This window comes from Phaseolus vulgaris, chromosome 8 (assembly GCF_000499845.2).
Source record: "Phaseolus vulgaris cultivar G19833 chromosome 8, P. vulgaris v2.0, whole genome shotgun sequence".
Classification (NCBI taxonomy): domain Eukaryota; kingdom Viridiplantae; phylum Streptophyta; class Magnoliopsida; order Fabales; family Fabaceae; genus Phaseolus; species Phaseolus vulgaris.
Window position 1 is genome coordinate 10090722 of NC_023752.2, and position 17261 is coordinate 10107982.

The 17261-nt window shown below is 36.5% G+C and overlaps 2 protein-coding genes across 9 annotated transcripts; both read left to right on the top strand.

Annotated features, from left to right (window-relative positions):
• The first annotated feature begins 1609 nt into the window (after positions 1–1609).
• Positions 1610–7648, top strand: LOC137825500 (beta-glucosidase 11-like). 8 transcript variants are annotated; one of them, XM_068631179.1, is made up of 15 exons: positions 1610–2086; positions 2166–2210; positions 3356–3569; positions 3702–3771; positions 3872–3927; positions 4084–4159; positions 4332–4403; positions 4496–4583; positions 4706–4961; positions 5119–5234; positions 5656–5876; positions 6431–6462; positions 6555–6642; positions 7050–7140; positions 7248–7648. In XM_068631179.1, exons 3-15 carry the CDS (start codon positions 3381–3383, stop codon positions 7492–7494), a joined length of 1602 nt encoding a protein of 533 aa, XP_068487280.1. In that variant the 5' UTR covers positions 1610–2086; positions 2166–2210; positions 3356–3380; the 3' UTR covers positions 7495–7648. The 8 variants fall into 8 exon arrangements, with proteins under 8 accessions (XP_068487280.1, XP_068487282.1, XP_068487275.1 ...); XM_068631181.1 differs by having other exon boundaries at positions 1614–2061; XM_068631174.1 differs by having other exon boundaries at positions 1666–2086; positions 3359–3569.
• A 2266-nt stretch (positions 7649–9914) lies between these two features.
• Positions 9915–10796, top strand: LOC137824546 (uncharacterized). The gene has a single exon (XM_068630208.1). The coding sequence runs from the start codon at positions 9915–9917 to the stop codon at positions 10794–10796; it is 882 nt and encodes a 293-aa protein (XP_068486309.1).
• The last annotated feature ends 6465 nt before the right edge of the window (positions 10797–17261 follow it).

Genomic DNA, 17261 nt, shown 5'->3' on the forward strand with positions numbered 1-17261 from the left:
TGGATTACATAATCCGGAAGTCATTTTTCAAAATTGTAATTAGCTTCTGGATTATATAATCTGGATGAATTTTTTCAGATGCATGATTACTTTCCGATTACATAATCCGGAAGTCTTTTTAGGTTCCGGATTATGTAATCCGGAAGTCTTTTTTCAAATGCGTTTCCGGATTACATAATCCGAAAGTTACTCTATGGGGTGGCAAGAAAAGGATAAAAATGTATTTTCATGTTGTGTATGGAGGTGGAAGAAGAAGATATGGAGGTGTAGGAAGAAACAGTCCTTGTTTAAGTATTCCTGGGTGTCCATTTATAGGCTTTTTGAACTGGACAAATATTATTTGACACCCACTTTTTGCATTGCTCCAAATTACATCTTCCACATTATAGAGGTTATGAAATGTAAAAGGGTATTTTTGTCAATTAAAGAGGTGTAATTTGGAACAAAGAGTGTCAAATTATCATTGCTCTTTTGAACTTCTTCCATTAATATGTTGAATAGTAAGAAAGGAAAATATTACAAATCGAGATATTTGTTCAATGTAAAAAAAAAAAATTAAAAAATAAATAAATAAAAATTAAAAAAAGATATTTGTTCAATGTAATTTTAAAATTGTTCGATTTTAATAAAAAATTACTTATTTTTCTAATATGATAGAGAGTTCTTAATATATCCGCACTCCAATAAAAAAATTATTCAATTTTTTTTGTAAGGCTTCTCTTTCTCTCCACCTTCATATTTTTTTTAAATTCCAACAATATCCTTATGAGTATAATGGAGAGTGTGACACGTTCATTTTCATTTTCAAATGATGGTTAAAATAAGTTTTGTAGTATTTTCATTAATAACTTATTGTACATGTCTTTTGACTCTGTGTTTTTGTTCGTTTATTGTACAATCCAGAAGCTACAAAATCCAGAAAAAAAATAAATCAATAAGGTGTAAAAATGGAGTAAAAAAAGAATATATCTTCTGACTCTAGAAGAAACTTTTGATTCCCATGGTTCAAAATTTGTTTTAGGTTGCAATAATAGTTCATTGCATGAAACTATTGCAAGTGCAACAATAATTATTTTCTTGAGAGAATTTCTGCAATGTTGTAAAAAAAAATTTAATTACAAAAGACTCGAACCCTGAAATAAGTGTGAATTTATCATATGTAAACTAAAATATATCAAATGATGTAACTTCTTTGACATACGCTTGCAAGTTGAAGAAGAATGAAAATTGAATAAGAATGAAAATGTTGGCGTTAGAAAAAAGGTTCTAAAGTACGGGTGCAACTAATATTATTTAAAAAGTATGTTATGCCTTGAGTGATTTAAAATTTATAAAGATGTTAAAACCAAATTTTCAAGGTGTTGAGAAATTCTGCCTTCATTTGATGGGCTAGTGAGTATAGTAAAATTCCATGTTGGCATATCTTTGAATCCAAAATCTGTCTGGTGGAGTACAGTACAAAATAAATGTGTATTTATAATGAATTATTATTAATGCATTTTACGTTGGTTTTTATGACCCTGATACCTTCACACTGCGCACACAGTAAGAATATACTCATAACAAACAAATAAATTATTATAAAGGGTTGTTGAATGGTACACTAATAATACACTAGCAAACAAATAAATTATTACAAAGGGTTGTTGAATAGTATTATTTACTAGTGCAGTCTTAACAAAACTTTTTCCTGTGCTCTCTATGAGTAGTTTTATGCACAAAATACATAAAATGTTCTCTATTGAAGGTTTATTTGCCTCCATCTTAGCATTTTGATTTTGAAAAAACCTAATCGAAGATTCTAGTAGTCTTGCCATCAATCTCTTCTACGCCTACGCTACGCATATTCCTACTATGTTTTTTTCCTTCGTCTTCTCATCGTGGTGACGGTGATGGTTGCTCTTGTCGCGAGAAAGGTTATTGATATCAGGGAAGACTTTTCTTCTACTGCTCTTTGTTGGTGTTGCAGTGATGAGTATCTCCTTGTCGTCGAAGGTGGCTGTATAAAGTCCAACCATGGCCACAAGTCAAAAGCTTCTGCGCAGGTGGCGACAGTAGTAGGTACGTCTAAAGCTGAAAGAAAAAGGTAGGTTTCTCTTTGCGACTTCAACTTCTCCACCTTTCTTCGCAACTTCCAAGGATTCCATTTCATTTCTCTCTCGCAGATCGGCGCCTTCGAATCCTCACACAACACCAGAATCAATCACACTGTAAGTACGCACAAGTATTTTGGGAATTTGTTTCTTATGCATCTATCTTCACCCTAAACATTTTTCTTCTGCAAATTTTCTTTTCAACTCATTCAGAGACAGTTTTTGTTTGACCATTTCTCTCTGTGTAGGCGTATTCAAAAAACTTTTACGATTATTTTTTTTACATAATATTATAACGCTTTTAAATCTGTAAATTATAATATGATTATAATTGTTTATAACGTGTATCGCACGAACATGTTCCACTAATTTGACCAAAGTTATGTTAGAGGTCTTCCACCATCGTGCCTTGTTCTATTACTCGTACTCTAATGATTATACATGTTTGCCAATTTCTTTTGTTGCTTATTGCCTTATTCTATTATACAAAACTTATCATATAGGTTTCTCAATTTATTAAGGGCAAGCAAATTATAACGTGCTTGCGCCAATTTAAAAAATAATAATAACAGTGGTACAACACAGTTCCAACGTCTATATTCAATTAACCATAAATTGTTTTCTTTCCCCAGAATCTGGGATCCCTGCTACAGGATCACGTTACATTATGATTTAAGGGTCATAAAATAAATAACATTATTTTGTTGAAAGTATAATTTCCTTCATGTTAGTTCTAAACTTGTCTTAGAAAATTATTTGTGACATTTATTATTATGTTGTAAATGCTTATAAACTTAACTATTTATTATTATTATTAGGTTTAATAGCTTTTTCGCTTTCACTATTTAGATAAAAAAAATTAATTTCATTGTAATTTAAATGTTTTTAATTTCTTCTATCAAATTTAAGTTTGACAGATTTTGCTATAATATGTAACAATTTTTATTTGTTTCATGTGTTAATTTTTGCAATTTTGACTGATAACATATTATTTATCAATTTCATAAAAATATTATATTAATTTGATTTAAAAAAAATGAAATTAAATTGATAATATTAAAAGTAGTGAAACCAAATTAAAAAAGTATTAATAGAAAATACTATTAAACCTTATCATTTTTATTATTATTATTTAAGTTACTTTTCATTTTAAATTTTATACTAATTTGATATATAGTTATAGGAAATTTTCTTTACTTTCAATCAAGTTGTGTCTGACCACTATCAACTTTCTCCAAGGGCTAATTTACTTATAAATGAAGTAGCGCAGAGAAAAAAGAAGGATAAATGTTGCTGAATTTGTCTCTTCCAAAGCATACACAACGAAAAGCAAAAGCACACACTATGCAGTTGATGGTGAAGGTGTTTGCTCTTCTACAAATATTATTCGTAGCGCTTTTCCCTGCTGTTCATGCCTTGCGCAGAGATGAATTCCCTCCAGAATTTGTGTTTGGTGCATCAACCTCAGCTTACCAGGTTCATCTTTCACTCTCTCTCATTATTCCTTTTCATCTATCGCCATTCACTACTACACACTTCATTGTCCTACCTACACTTTTCTTTCTGCTTCTGATTATGTCTTAAACCATGTATACATATATATGAAAGGTTGAAGGTGCAGCGAATGAAGATGGCAGGAAGCCAAGCATATGGGACACCTTCGCTCATGCTACAAATGGTTAGTATCTTCTATTCACATTTCCTGACATCAATTTTTCTTTCCAGTGTTTAATGCTATTCTTTTGTTCAAATAATTGATTATCAAAATATATTTTCAGTGAATGAGAATGTAGGTGATGGAGATGTTGCGTGTGATCATTATCACAAATATAAGGTCTGTCACTCTCAAGAGAACCAAAAGAAATTTTGGTATATATGCAGGCATGCACACAGGATGCATCTTATATGTATATATACCACTGGCTTTAAATTCACCTGAAAAACTTTGTTCTCTGTTCTGAGCTAATATCATACATTGATTTTTCTACAGGAAGATGTTCAGCTCATGGCCGACATGGGCTTAGAAGCCTACAGATTTTCCATATCATGGTCAAGGCTTATTCCAGGTTATCACTCAAAATATTGTTAGGAACATTCTTAAATCACTTTCTAAAATAATAAAAGTTTTATATACGTGTGTATCAAACATACGGAATTGATTTTGTTTAGGCGCAATAGACTTTTGACTCCAATTGATCAAACTGTTATTTCCATGCTGTTGTTTTCATGTATTACCAGATGGAAAAGGACGAGTGAATCCCAAGGGTCTACAGTATTATAACAACCTCATCAATGAACTGATAAGCCATGGTTGTGAAGACTAGAATAAATTTTGATTAACGCCTTAGAAAGGTTCTTCCAAGTTATATATATTTATTTTCGTTGAATTCCTCATCTTGTAGGAATCCAGCCACATGTTACGCTGCTCCATTTTGACTTACCGCAAACATTGGAGGATGAATATGAAGGATGGCTTAGTCGAAGAGTTGTGTATGGTTCCCAAACTTCAAATCTCTAATTGTCCTAGATAGAGATCATCACAAATACATCAGTTATAAAATTGAGCTATGGTTTTTGTTGTGATTAACATATTTATATGTGTATGCTTATAGGGAAGACTTCACAGCATACGCGGATGTGTGCTTTAGAGAATTTGGTGACAGAGTTAAGCATTGGACTACAGTGAATGAGGCCAATGCATATGCAATTTTTGGCTATGATGTAGGAATCTCACCACCTCAGCGGTGTTCTCCCTCTTCTTTATTTAACTGCTCCAAAGGAAATTCCTCAACTGAACCATATTTGGCAGCCCATCATATACTGTTGGCACATGCTTCAGCTGCTAGGCTGTATAGGAAGAAATACCAGGTAAAAATTGTCTAACAAATGTACCACTCTACTATATGGCATTTTGAACCATAATCAGGAAGGATATCATTAAAGATGATGATGATCATCATCATGTCATTTTGAAATGGTTAATCATCATTTTATTTATTCAGTCAACAATCTCTTTTGGATGCAGGCCATGCAGCATGGCATTATTGGGTTAAATATAATTTCTTTTGGTTATCTTCCAAAAACTAACTCTACGGATGATATAAGGGCTGCTCAGAGGGCCCGAGACTTCAATATTGGGTGGTAAGTAACAATATAGTCACGATACTTCTTTCTAATACCTGTTGACATCAACAAATTTGCATGTTGGGATTGCAAAGAACCAAGTCTAGATCTTCAAAATAAACAAATAAACTACTAAATGAGGAAACAAGATTTCTATATGCTCAAATGTTTTCCTTTGTGTAACAGTCCCTAAAACTTATATCATGATGGCACACACACCACTTTGCCTTGCATGTAAGTTAAGCTATAAAGAATGTGTTGACAATGATTAAACTCTTGGGTCATTTCTAAATGTCGTGAATAATTTTACATTTCATACAAGGTGGCAGTAAAGGATTTTTATAAAAATCCGACATTTTTCCCAATCAAAAAAGTGGCATAGCTTTTAATTTATACATTAATTTCTACAGTGGACTTTTTGTCTATGATCTTATTGCAGGTTTATGGATCCTATTGCATTCGGAGATTACCCTGATACAATGAGAAAGAATGCTGGCTCAAGGCTTCCTTCCTTCACCAAGAAGGAATCAAATTTGATCAGGAACTCAATTGACTTCTTAGGAGTAAACTTTTACTTCTCATTTTATGTTAAAAACAATCCTGGCAACCTGGAAAAGGAGGATAGAGATTTCATAGCAGATATAGCAATGGAAACTGAAAGTATGATATAAGCCTTTTCCCTGACCAAATTTAATTGCATAACAAATTCTATATCGAGGTTCAACCAGTTACTCATGTATAAATATTTATTTATTCTGTGGCTTCTCATCCTTAACAAATTCTCATGCAAGGAAGTTTACTTCATTACTTGCTATTTGATTTTCAGCAACTGTGGTTCTAAAGGGTTCGTCTGTCAATAGTTGTGATTTTTCTTTTTCCTTTGGATAATTGAATTTATAAGTTAAATATTTATATTTTGGGACAGAAAATTTGATTAACAATCAATATGTCTTGTCCTTCCTGACTTTGCTAATACTTTTTGTAGACCTTCGGTCACTCACCCTGATGGAATTTCTTCTGTATGCAATCTTGTGTCTCTACAAACACAAATATTAACATATAAATCTCATCATGAATCCATAGCATAGTTCATGTCATCAAACAAATCCTGTTTAAATTTTAATATTTTAAATTGCCATTGCTTGAGAATTGTTTAGCAAACCTTCCAATGTTTGTGGAACTGAAATAGCTAATTGTTATTTGTCTGATTGTAGGAGTTCGTGGAGAGGACACAGCTCCAGATGAGGTAACATAGAATGAACACGGGGCTTCCTTTATGTATTTCTATTTTTTTTAAGAATATGAAAAATTTTCCACTAACCCAGCTGGTTGTTATAGGTACCAATTACTCCTGATATTTTCCTAGGGGTGCTACACTCAATAAAGAAAGCTTATGGAAATATACCAATATACATACATGAAAATGGTACGTTGATTTTTCTATTCATGACATAGTATTGTATTGAAGGTTGTAAGTTGTGGCTACGATCACATCTTATGATGGCCTGTGTGAAAAGTTGTGTACAAAGAAAAAATATACTTTGACAACCATGAGTTGGAAACAATTTTTGATGTGATGGATTTAGAAATAAATATATATAATAAATGATAAATTTAAAATTAAATGATATGAAAAATATTAAAATAATAGTATTTTGAATTATAATGTGGTTTTATAAAAAATGTGGATTGTCTACATTACCCGTGGACAAACATGTCCATTATCTTTCTCTTGAAATCATCATTCAAAACTTCCATGTTTCTTTTTTATTGTCATTGTCATATTCAGCATCCTACTATATAGTTGTATGGTAAGTCTTTTTATTTTTTCAGGCCAACAAACACCTCATAATTCATCATTAAAGGACTGGTCGAGGGTGAAGTTCTTGCAAGGATACATTGGAAGTTTGGTTCATGCTCTAAGGTACTTTTACTTTGATTTTCATTTTGAAGCCAAGTTAAACGGGTGCATGGTTGTTTCGTGAAAGCTGATTTTTGTTTATTATTGTTTCATTCTTGACACATCTAAAGGAGTGGATTAAATATAAAAGGTTACTTTGTATGGTCCTTCATGGATGCATTCGAGTTAGTGGGTGGATTTGAGATAAGTTATGGCCTATATTACATTGATATGAATGATCCAAACTTAAGGAGGCAACCTAAGCTCTCTGCTGAATGGTACTCAAATTTTCTTAAAGGGAAGCCTATGGACTCAAAGATCAAAGAAATTGAGAAGAATGTCTTGTCACACGATACTCAACTGCATAATGCCACATAAAATAACCATGCAAGATCTTTCTCTTTTGGAGTTCATACTTTGCAATTTGTGCTACTTGAATGAATAAAACATGGTTTATGGGTTTATGATGTTAAATTATATTTTGATCAATGTAAGTTATTGTCCAACTATAAAAAGTAGAGGTTGTCGAGTATTTTGAAAGTACTTCTGAATTAAGGCTTGAATTTAACATATTTGCCACCAATTTAAGATGGAATAAATAATATAAAGTTGGCACATTTCATAAGTCCCGAATTCCGCCCATTTTTCACGTGGATTTGATTCTCAAATTTCTTCTACTAGTGATGTAAATTTTCACTATAAAATAAAGTTGGTGATCTTAAAAACTCTATTTTAACCATGTAAGTTAGATAGGAGCGCAGCGAAAGCAGAGAACAGTGATAGAAAACAGAGAAATTGATTTGATTGAAGACAGATGCAGCGCAGAGACATATAGCCGAGGCTGCATGAGCCAAAACAGGCGTCACACGAAATAGAGAAACACGTAGCACACGTGTCAAGCACCTACAACAACACAAAACAAAACGAAACGTCTATCTAACACAAAAGGCTATCGTATACTAAAAGAGGAAACAACCGTCAGACGAAACAGAGAAACCTATCGTCTAGGGGCACAACGCTATCGTCCGGTATCACTAATGTTAACAAATACATCTACTTAATGTAAAATTTAATTTTAATTTAATTTTTTAGGATGGTGATAGGTTCACACTAAAAAAACATTCTCTAAATATCTTAATAATTAATATTCTAATTTATTTTTTAATTTAAAATATTATTATATTATTATAATAAGTTGTCAATTAGATGTTATTTATTTATTTTTGTCAAAATATTTTTTTTAATGCGTTTTCCACTTGTCTAACACTATTAAGTTTATTGCATAAATTAGATCTAAGATGTGAGTTAAAGTGTAACAACCAAAATGTTTTTATATTGAGTGATGGACGATAATTGTTTTAAGTTAATATATGAAATTCTTTTAATTGAAAAAAATATTAACAATAAAGTATTTAGAGTAGTCAAATCCATTTATAAAAAAATATACATGTTCAAAAGAGCTTCCACATCATGCAAAAGCTAACCCACCTTCAATTTTGTATTAAAAAAATACACTCTCCAAAAAGAACTTAACTTTCAAAATACATTCATGCCTTTTTTTTTCTTTTGTTCAACAAAAATATTTACTAGGTATATCCAGTCTTTGCTTGCTCTTGCATTTGGATGACATAATTGATGCATTTTCATGATTGTTTAAATTTTTAAAGAAAATTATTTTGCAGTTACAAATCATCCAGATCTTCGAGGTAAGATGGATAATCATGATATGTCTTCTTTTGTTGTGTATTGCTTCAAAATCAATTGTAATTGTAATACCGGACGGTCGAAAGGCCGACCAGACGATAAAGCCGACTAGACGACAAGATGCAAACATAAACACGTAATTAGGTAAAAACAAGCCAACTTAGGTGATAAGCACGGTTAAGGCACAATTGGGCCTTCGTTTGGACCCTAAAGCAGGCTCATAGCAGCCATAGCCCATCTAGAGCAGTATAAATAGTAGAAGAGACACAACACCCAAGGTAACCATTCACTCCCAACTTTTCTGGTACTTAGCTCTCGGTCTGACTTGATCGTCGGAGTGTCTTCGCAGGTACTCCCCCCATCGTGTCCAAACCAAAGGAGATCCAGCTGAAAGAAGACTAACCGAAAGACTGAAAAGACGAGAAGATAATCACAAGAGAAAGTTTTCTACAGGGTTTAGATCTTGTAGGAACATTTCGGATGGCCGAAAGGCCGACCAGATGACAAAGCCGACTAGACGACAAGATGCAAAGCTAAACACGTAATTAGGTATAAACAAGCCAACTTAGGTGATAAGCACGGTTAAGGCACAATTGGGCCTTCGTTTGGACCCTAAAGCAGGCCCATAGCAGCCATAGTCCATCTAGAGCAGTATAAATAGCAGAAGAGACACAACACCCAAGGTAACCATTCACTCCCCACTCTTCTGGTACTTAGCTCTCGGTCTGACTTGATCGTCGGAGTGTCTTCGCAGGTACTCCCCCCATCATGTCCAAACCAAAGGAGATCCAGCTGAAAGAAGACTAACCGAAAGGCCGAAAAGACGAGAAGATAATCACAAGAGAAAGTGTTCTACATGGTTTAGATCTTGTAGGAACATTTTGGCGCCCACCGTGGGACCGAGAAGGAAACCCCACGAAATACCCACATGGTAACTACGAGGAACATGACGGGCAACGATAGGAATGCGCAAGAGGAAACCAGTTACTCAGACCCTATGGCATTGATCTTGAAGATACAAAAGGAGATGGAGTTGCTAAAAAAGAAAAAGCGAAGAAGAGATTAGAGGAGTAAAGCGAAGGAGTGAGGAGGAGATGGAAACTTTGAGAAAGGAGAATGCCCGGATGAAACAAAAGCTCGCTGAGAAGCCGGATATCCTGGAGGTCGTGGATGATATCCCCCCGGGGGACAACGCGAATACGAATATACATGAGGTCAGGAGTTCATATCAAGAAAATATCAGACTGGCCTCAACTAACGCGTTAGGCATGACTCCCCGAAGAAGCCCCTTTACCGAAACCATCCTTGAAGTTCCTTTGCCGGGAACTTGGAACAATCCCACGTTGGATAAATATGATGGAACCACAGACCCAAACGAACATGTGAACGTGCACCTAACCCAGGTTGACTTGCACACAACAGAAGACGCGCTATGGTGCCGAATATTTCCCACCTCTCTTAAGGGGGAAGCCTTAAGCTGGTTCACCCGACTACTGGCTCAGTCCATAGATTGTTTTGACACACTTGCAACTATGTTCGGAGCTCAGTTCACTACCAGCCGACCACACCACCTCACTTCGATCGCCTTGGTGAATATCCGACAAGAGAAGTCAGAGTCGTTGAGAGCCTTTATGGACATATTTAGCAAGATGGCTTTGGACATACGGATCCTAAGTCCCGAAGTGGCGACGCACCACATGGTAACTGCACTAAAGCCGAGACCATTTTCAGATAGTTTATGCATGCAGCCGGCCACGACATTGGATGAGTTGCGCCAAAAAGCCACCAAATACATGCAGCTGAAGGAATTGAAAGAATTTCGAAACAAGGCTCAGGCACCTGATGAACCCGAGAGGAGGGGTGACAGGAGCAGACAAACACAATTCGGGAAGCCTAGAGATTTTCCCAAGGATCGCGTTTCACCCGTTACACCCCCTCACGGTCGAAAGGTCGAGAGTCATGAAAGAAGCCCTTAATGCCGAGAGGGAGACCTGGTGTGGAGGATGAAAGGAGAAGCTCGCAAAGTCCCAGCAGAAGGAAAGTTCAATGCAAGTTGGGAAGGACCCTTCAAGGTCAGAGAAAATCTTCAAAACGGCGCATACCGCCTAGAACAGTTGAAGCCAGTCATTTGAAAATGTATTTTAGCTAATATGTATTAAGGGTGTACTCTTTCCTACCTTCAATCCTTTTTCCCAAGGATTTTTTATTGAAGAAGGTTTTAACGAGGCACCACATTTCATGAAATCAGACTTACCAGCTACGTATCAATTCCTCCGAAGGAAAACCTCTCGGCCAAGGAAGAATTCACCCAAGTGAATCCCTGTCGAGAGTACAAAAGAAAAACCTCTTGGCCAAGAGAGTTCGCAAGAAAACCTCTCGACCAAGGAAGAATTCACCCAAGTGAATCCCTGCCGAGATTACGAAAGAAAAACCTCTCGGCCAAGAGTTCAAAAGAAAACCTCTCGACCAAGGAAGAATTCACCCAAGTGAATCCTTGCCGAGAGTAAGAAAGAAATGCCTATCGGCCAAGAGAGTTCGCAAGAAACCTCTCGACCAAGGAAGAATTCACCCAAGTGAATCCCTGCCGAGAGTACGAAAGGAAAACCTCTCGGCCAAGAGAGTTGAAAGAAAACCTCTCGGTCAAGGAAGAATTCACCCAAGTGAATCCCTGCCGAGAGTACGAAAGAAAAACCTCTCGGCCAAGAGAGTTGAAAGAAAACCTCTTGGCCAAGGAAGAATTCACCTAAGTGAATCCCCGCCGAGAGTAGGAAAGAAAACCTCTCGGCCTCTAGGCCAAGAGAGTTCGAAAGAAAACCTCTCGGCCAAGGTAGAATTCACCCAAGTGAATCCCTGCCGAGAGTACGAAAGAAAACCCTCTCAGCCAAAAGAGTAGGAAAGAAAACCTCTCGGCCAAGGAAGAATTCACCCAAGTGAATCCCTGCCGAGAGTACGAAAGAAAAATCTCTCGACCAAGAGAATTGAAAGAAAACCTCTCGGACAAGGAAGAATTCACACAAGTGAATCCCTGTCGAGAGTACGAAAGAAAAACCTCTGGGCCAAGAGAGTTTGAAAGATAATCTCTCGGCCAAGGAAGAATTCACCTAAGTGAATCCCGCCGAGAGTAGGAAAGAAAGCCTCCCAGCCTCTCGGTCAAGAGAGTTGAAAGAAAACCTCTCGACCAAGGAAGAATTTACCCAAGTGAATCCCTGCCAAGAGTACGAAAGAAAAGCCTCTTAGCCTCTCGGCCAAGAGAGTTCGCAAGAAACCTCTTGGCCAAGGAAGAATTCACCCCAAGTGAATCCCTGCCGAAAGTAGGAAAGAAAAACCTCTCGGCCAAGGAAGAATTCACCCAAGTGAATCCCTGCCGAGAGTATGAAAGAAAAGGCTCTCGGCCAAGAGAGTTCGCAAGAAACCTCTTGACCAAGGAAGAATTCACCCCAAGTGAATCCCTGCATAGAGTACGAAAGAAAATGATATGAGTTGGATTGACACTTTAACAAGACACACAACATTAAGGAGACTTAAGGTCATCTCAATGGAGGATAATGCCATCCAAGAGAGAAGCCAAACTCATTTTACAATGAGTACCATGTCCTTATCACAAACACTTGGCAGAATTGAAAGGAAAACAAGAACAAAACAGAATGCTGAAAACAGAATTGGACTCAAAGAAGCTTAAGGAATCATCAATGGAGACATAGCCGTGCAAATGATGTTCCAGACTCAAATAAGAGTGTTATCTCCTTGTGAAAATCCATGGAACAAGATTACAAATCAAAATTGAACCAAGAATACAAAGCACCGAACAGAAACTTAAGAAATAGCATATGAACACAAAATTAAACGGTGAAAAGATGAAGAACACTTAAGAACTCTAGGCTACCGATTGAAAACAGAAATGGAGATGAAAGGAATGAGACTTAGGTGATTGAAGATCGGCTGGAATGGGAATTGGAGTTGCTCACGCCACTTGGTGATGGAGTCCCAAGATGAGTGAAGGAAGCCGCCACTTGAAGCTCTCCAAAAGCTCACAAGATGAGACTAAGCAAGGAGATCCAAATCTCACACAAATCTCTCTCCAAATGAGTAGAGTTTCTTTATATCAATTATCCAATTCTGAATTTACAAGAGCCTAACCTCTCTATTTATAATAGAAGAGGGCTGAAATGAAACTCAAAGTTCCCTCCAAATTCAAATGCAAATTGGTGCCACCTAGTCATGAAGTAAGTGTGACCCGCTTCCTATTTTCAGCACCTCCTAAAATGTGTCTGCACCCCCTCCAACTATTCACACTTTTTATTTAATATTCACACCTCCTACAACTATACAAAATTAATTCAAATGATGCTCTTTCATTTAATGCGTGGCCTTGGGCTTCTTTGGGCTTTTTCCTTCTTGGGCTTGAGCTTTGGGCTTGGGCCTCATCTTTTAAAAAGACTAATAAGAAGAACTTTAAATGATTTGGCCCTTGTCCATTCTTCCTATTAACAACATCTTTTTGATTCTCATCAGAAAAACCTCTCGGCCAAGAGAGTTGAAAGAAAACCTCTCGGTCAAGGAAGAATTCACCCAAGTGAATCCCTGCCGAGAGTATGAAAGAAAAGCCTCTCGGCCTCTCGGCCAAGAGAGTTCACAGGAAACCTCTCGGCCAAGGAAGAATCCACCCCAAGTGAATCTCTGCCGAGAGTACGAAAGAAAAACCTCTCGGCCAAGAGAGTTGAAAGAAAACCTCTCGGCCAAGGAAGAATTCACCTAAGTGAATCCCCGCCGAGAGTACGAAAGAAAAACCTCTCGGCCAAGAGAGTTCGCAGAAAACCTCTCGGCCAAGGAAGAATTCACCCAAGTGAATCCCTGCCGAGAGTACGAAAGAAAAGTCTCTCGGCCTCTCGGCCTCTCGGCCAAGAGAGTTCGAAAGAAAACCTCTCGGCCAAAGATTACATCTATCGTACGTCTTTCACCACACTCGACATCCAACAACAGAGCAATCACGAACACACTCGGCCTGCGAACACTCACGACAATTCGACTCTACATTACGTTTATACCAACTCACTCGAGCCTGGGGGGCATATGTACTACTGGATGGCCGAAAGGCCGACCAGACGACAAAGCCGACTAGACGACAAGATGCAAAACTAAACACGTAATTAGGTATAAACAAGCCAACTTAGGTGATAAGCACGGTTAAGGCACAATTGGGTCTTCGTTTGGACCCTAAAGCAGGCGCATAGCAGCCATAGCCCATCTAGAGCAGTATAAATAGCAGAAGAGACACAACACCCAAGGTAACCATTCACTCTCCACTCTTCTGGTACTTAGCTCTCGGTCTGACTTGATCGTCGGATTGTCTTCGCAGGTACTGCCCCCATCGTGTCCAAACCAAAGGAGATCCAGCTGAAAGAAGACTAACCGAAAGGCCGAAAAGATGAGAAGATCATCACAAGAGGAAGTGTTCTGCAGGGTTTAGATCTTGTAGGAACAATAATCATTCCAAGTGGTTCTCTGAGTGAATTAGTTTGATTGTTGTGTGTTATAGATATTGAGATCTGACTTTGTCTTTTCATCATGCTAGTTTTTTTGTTATGCACTTCAGATTTTATCAGTCAATATTATGTGCGATATTGGTTTGATTCCTACGTGTTCTAGCTACTGAGGACTACATTGCATTTTGCAGCAAATTAAGTTTTCTGTTATGCGCTTGATATTATCTCAATACATTGTAACTATTATTTTTCTACATCATCACCCTCACCCCCACGATAGGTGGTTGGTTCCCTACTACATTTATATAACAAAAGTAAGACATAAGTTGTAAACAATTCTCTTTCAAAACCAGACTTTGGAATCTAACCAATTTGTCTTCTTGTGTCACTGTTATTGGCTGTAATGGGTGTTCAAAAATAAATATAGTGTTGATGACACTTTTCAAAGGTATAGAGCTAGACTGCCAAGGATTTTCATCAGCAAGTTGGGATTGGTTATAATGAAACTTTAATTCCAATGATTAAGCCTACCACTGTTCCTATCATTCTTTCATGTGCTTTTTCATCAAACTAAAAAATAAACCAAATTGACATTAACAATGTGTTTCTTCCAGAGGACCTAGAAGAAACTAGGTACATGCAACAATCACTTGTTTTCATTTCTTCCAATCCTAATCAGGTACACAAGCTTAACAAAGTTATTTATGGCCTCAAAAAAGTCTTTCGTTCATGGTTCCATAAGCTCAGTCAAGCTCTTATGTCTTTCAATTTTTCTCCAACCAAGAGCGATCATTTCTTGTTTACACATTTTATTAATGCTTCTACTATCTTTTTCTTAATATACGTTGATGATATTATAATAGCTGAGAATTCCTCCTTTGATATCCATACTCTTATTTCTTTGTTAAACTAACTTTTCATTTTGAAATACCTTGGTTCTTTATACTAGTTTTTTGGCATTGAGGTATAAGTTTCCATCTTTTCAAAACAAAGTACATTGAAGAACTTCTTTATAGAGCACATTTGTTAAATGTAAATTCTTAACCCACTCCTATTGATGTGATTCCACTAGCACAATTAGAATGATTCTTGACATTCTTAGGAATCATCTTGAGTTGGTTAAGAGCTAGGCACTTTCTCATAGAAATGGATCAAGGTTCTATGAACAAGAACTCACCAAAACTAGTGCCAAAACACAAACTCATATAGAAGATCCAATTATTGTCAAATTGAACCGAACAAAAAGGCACAAAAGTTAAGCAAACTGAATTTGAATGCTGGAAATTAAATTGAACCGAACAAAAAGCTGGAAAATGAAGAAGAAAGATGAAGAACAACAAAGCATGATGAAAGAACCGAAGCAACACAAAATTAAGCTGAAATTGCCGAACCAAAAACAACAAGGAACAAGCTAAGACATGGAATTAACAAAGAAGAAAGGAAGGAGAAGAGAATTGCTCATGAAGATGGATGAATGATGAATGATCTCGCCACTAGAAGTGTGGTTGCTCCTAGATGAGAGTGCTGCCGCCACTTGAGGACACCATGGATCCTTCAAGATAAGACTAGAGAAGAAGGCTCAAAGGCTCTCCAATGCTCACTCCAATTTTGAGTATAGTTTCTTTAGATAAATTCAAATCTGAATTTTACAAAGAGAGCACCTCTATTTATAGCCTAAGGTGCTGAAATGTAAGCAACACAAATTTAAAAATTCCCTCCTAAGAATCATCTAGAATCGGCGCCAAAACCCAAGCATGAGGAAGGTGTGACTCCTTCCTTCACTTTGGCACCTCCTATTCTACTTCTACACCTATCTACTAACACCCCCCCCCCCTAAAGCTCCTAACTAAAGACTAAAAGATGCTATAACAATAGAGGTTTCTAATGTTTCCCTCTAAGCACCTTCAACTAAAGAAATTACAAAAAGAGAAAATAAATGTCCCCTAGCTCCTAAAGCTTTGAACATGCTTCTTGTAAGCCTTTGAGGTGGGCTTTGACCTCCATGGGCGTCCTCCATTTGTGCCTCTACCTCTTCTTAATCTTGTTGATTGGCCTCCATGTTCTCTTGAGCTTGATCTCCATCACCTATGGTCACCTTTCTACATCTCATTTAAGGTGGATCAACAACCTTTGAAGGTCCCACTCTTTAGAGATCTATCGTTGGTGCCTTACACATTTACTATGTCAACAAAGTTTCTCAGTACATGCATAACCTTTAAGAGCATCATTAGAAAACAATCAAGTGAATCTTATCTTATAAGGACGGTTACTCATGGTCTACTTATTAAACAGTTGAGCTCTTCATCCAGCATTGGTTTCAGTAAGGCTGATTGGGATTCAAACTTGGATGATTGCAAGTCTACCACAAGTTTTTACATTTACCTTGGTTGTAACATTGTTTGGATTTCGTCTCTCCTACAAGAGTTATGCATTGTTTCAGTTGTTTCAACCATTTACTCTGACAATCTTGATTCAGTTCATCTGGTTGTTAATCCTGTCATGCAATCCAAGTTCCAACACTTTGAATTAGATCTCTTTTTGTGCATAATTGGATGCAACAACGCCTAGCTCATCTTGTTCATATTCCTAGAAGATTTCAGCTAATTGACATATTAACCAAACCTCTATCTTCATCTATGTTTCTTAAATTTATGGTGATTCCTAATTTCAACATAAGTTCATAAGGAAATGCTAGGTAATTGATATATCTATTTTTTTTATCAGTTACATATTTTATTGTTTTGGGTGCCTTTATATTCTTCCTTTATACACTCACATATGCATACTTGAATACAATACAATTTTATCTCTTTCTTTTCTCTATTTTTTACAAGAACACGTTTTATGCATTTAAAATAACTCTAAGATGAAATAAAATATCAAACAAAAGGTTTAAAAAAGTTTATTAAAGCATCTGTTATGGTCATGTATGCAATTAATTTACTAAGTGAGATATAT

Coding starts and splice junctions, on each gene's coding strand:
- LOC137824546 (XM_068630208.1), top strand. CDS start 9,915: ATGGAAACTTTGAGAAAGGAGAATGCCCGGATGAAACAAAAGCTCGCT.
- LOC137825500 (XM_068631179.1), top strand. CDS start 3,381: ATGTTGCTGAATTTGTCTCTTCCAAAGCATACACAACGAAAAGCAAAA. Junction 4,160..4,331: donor ATGGTCAAGGCTTATTCCAG/GTTATCACTCAA, acceptor ATGTATTACCAG/ATGGAAAAGGACGAGTGAAT. Junction 7,141..7,247: donor AGTTTGGTTCATGCTCTAAG/GTACTTTTACTT, acceptor ACACATCTAAAG/GAGTGGATTAAATATAAAAG.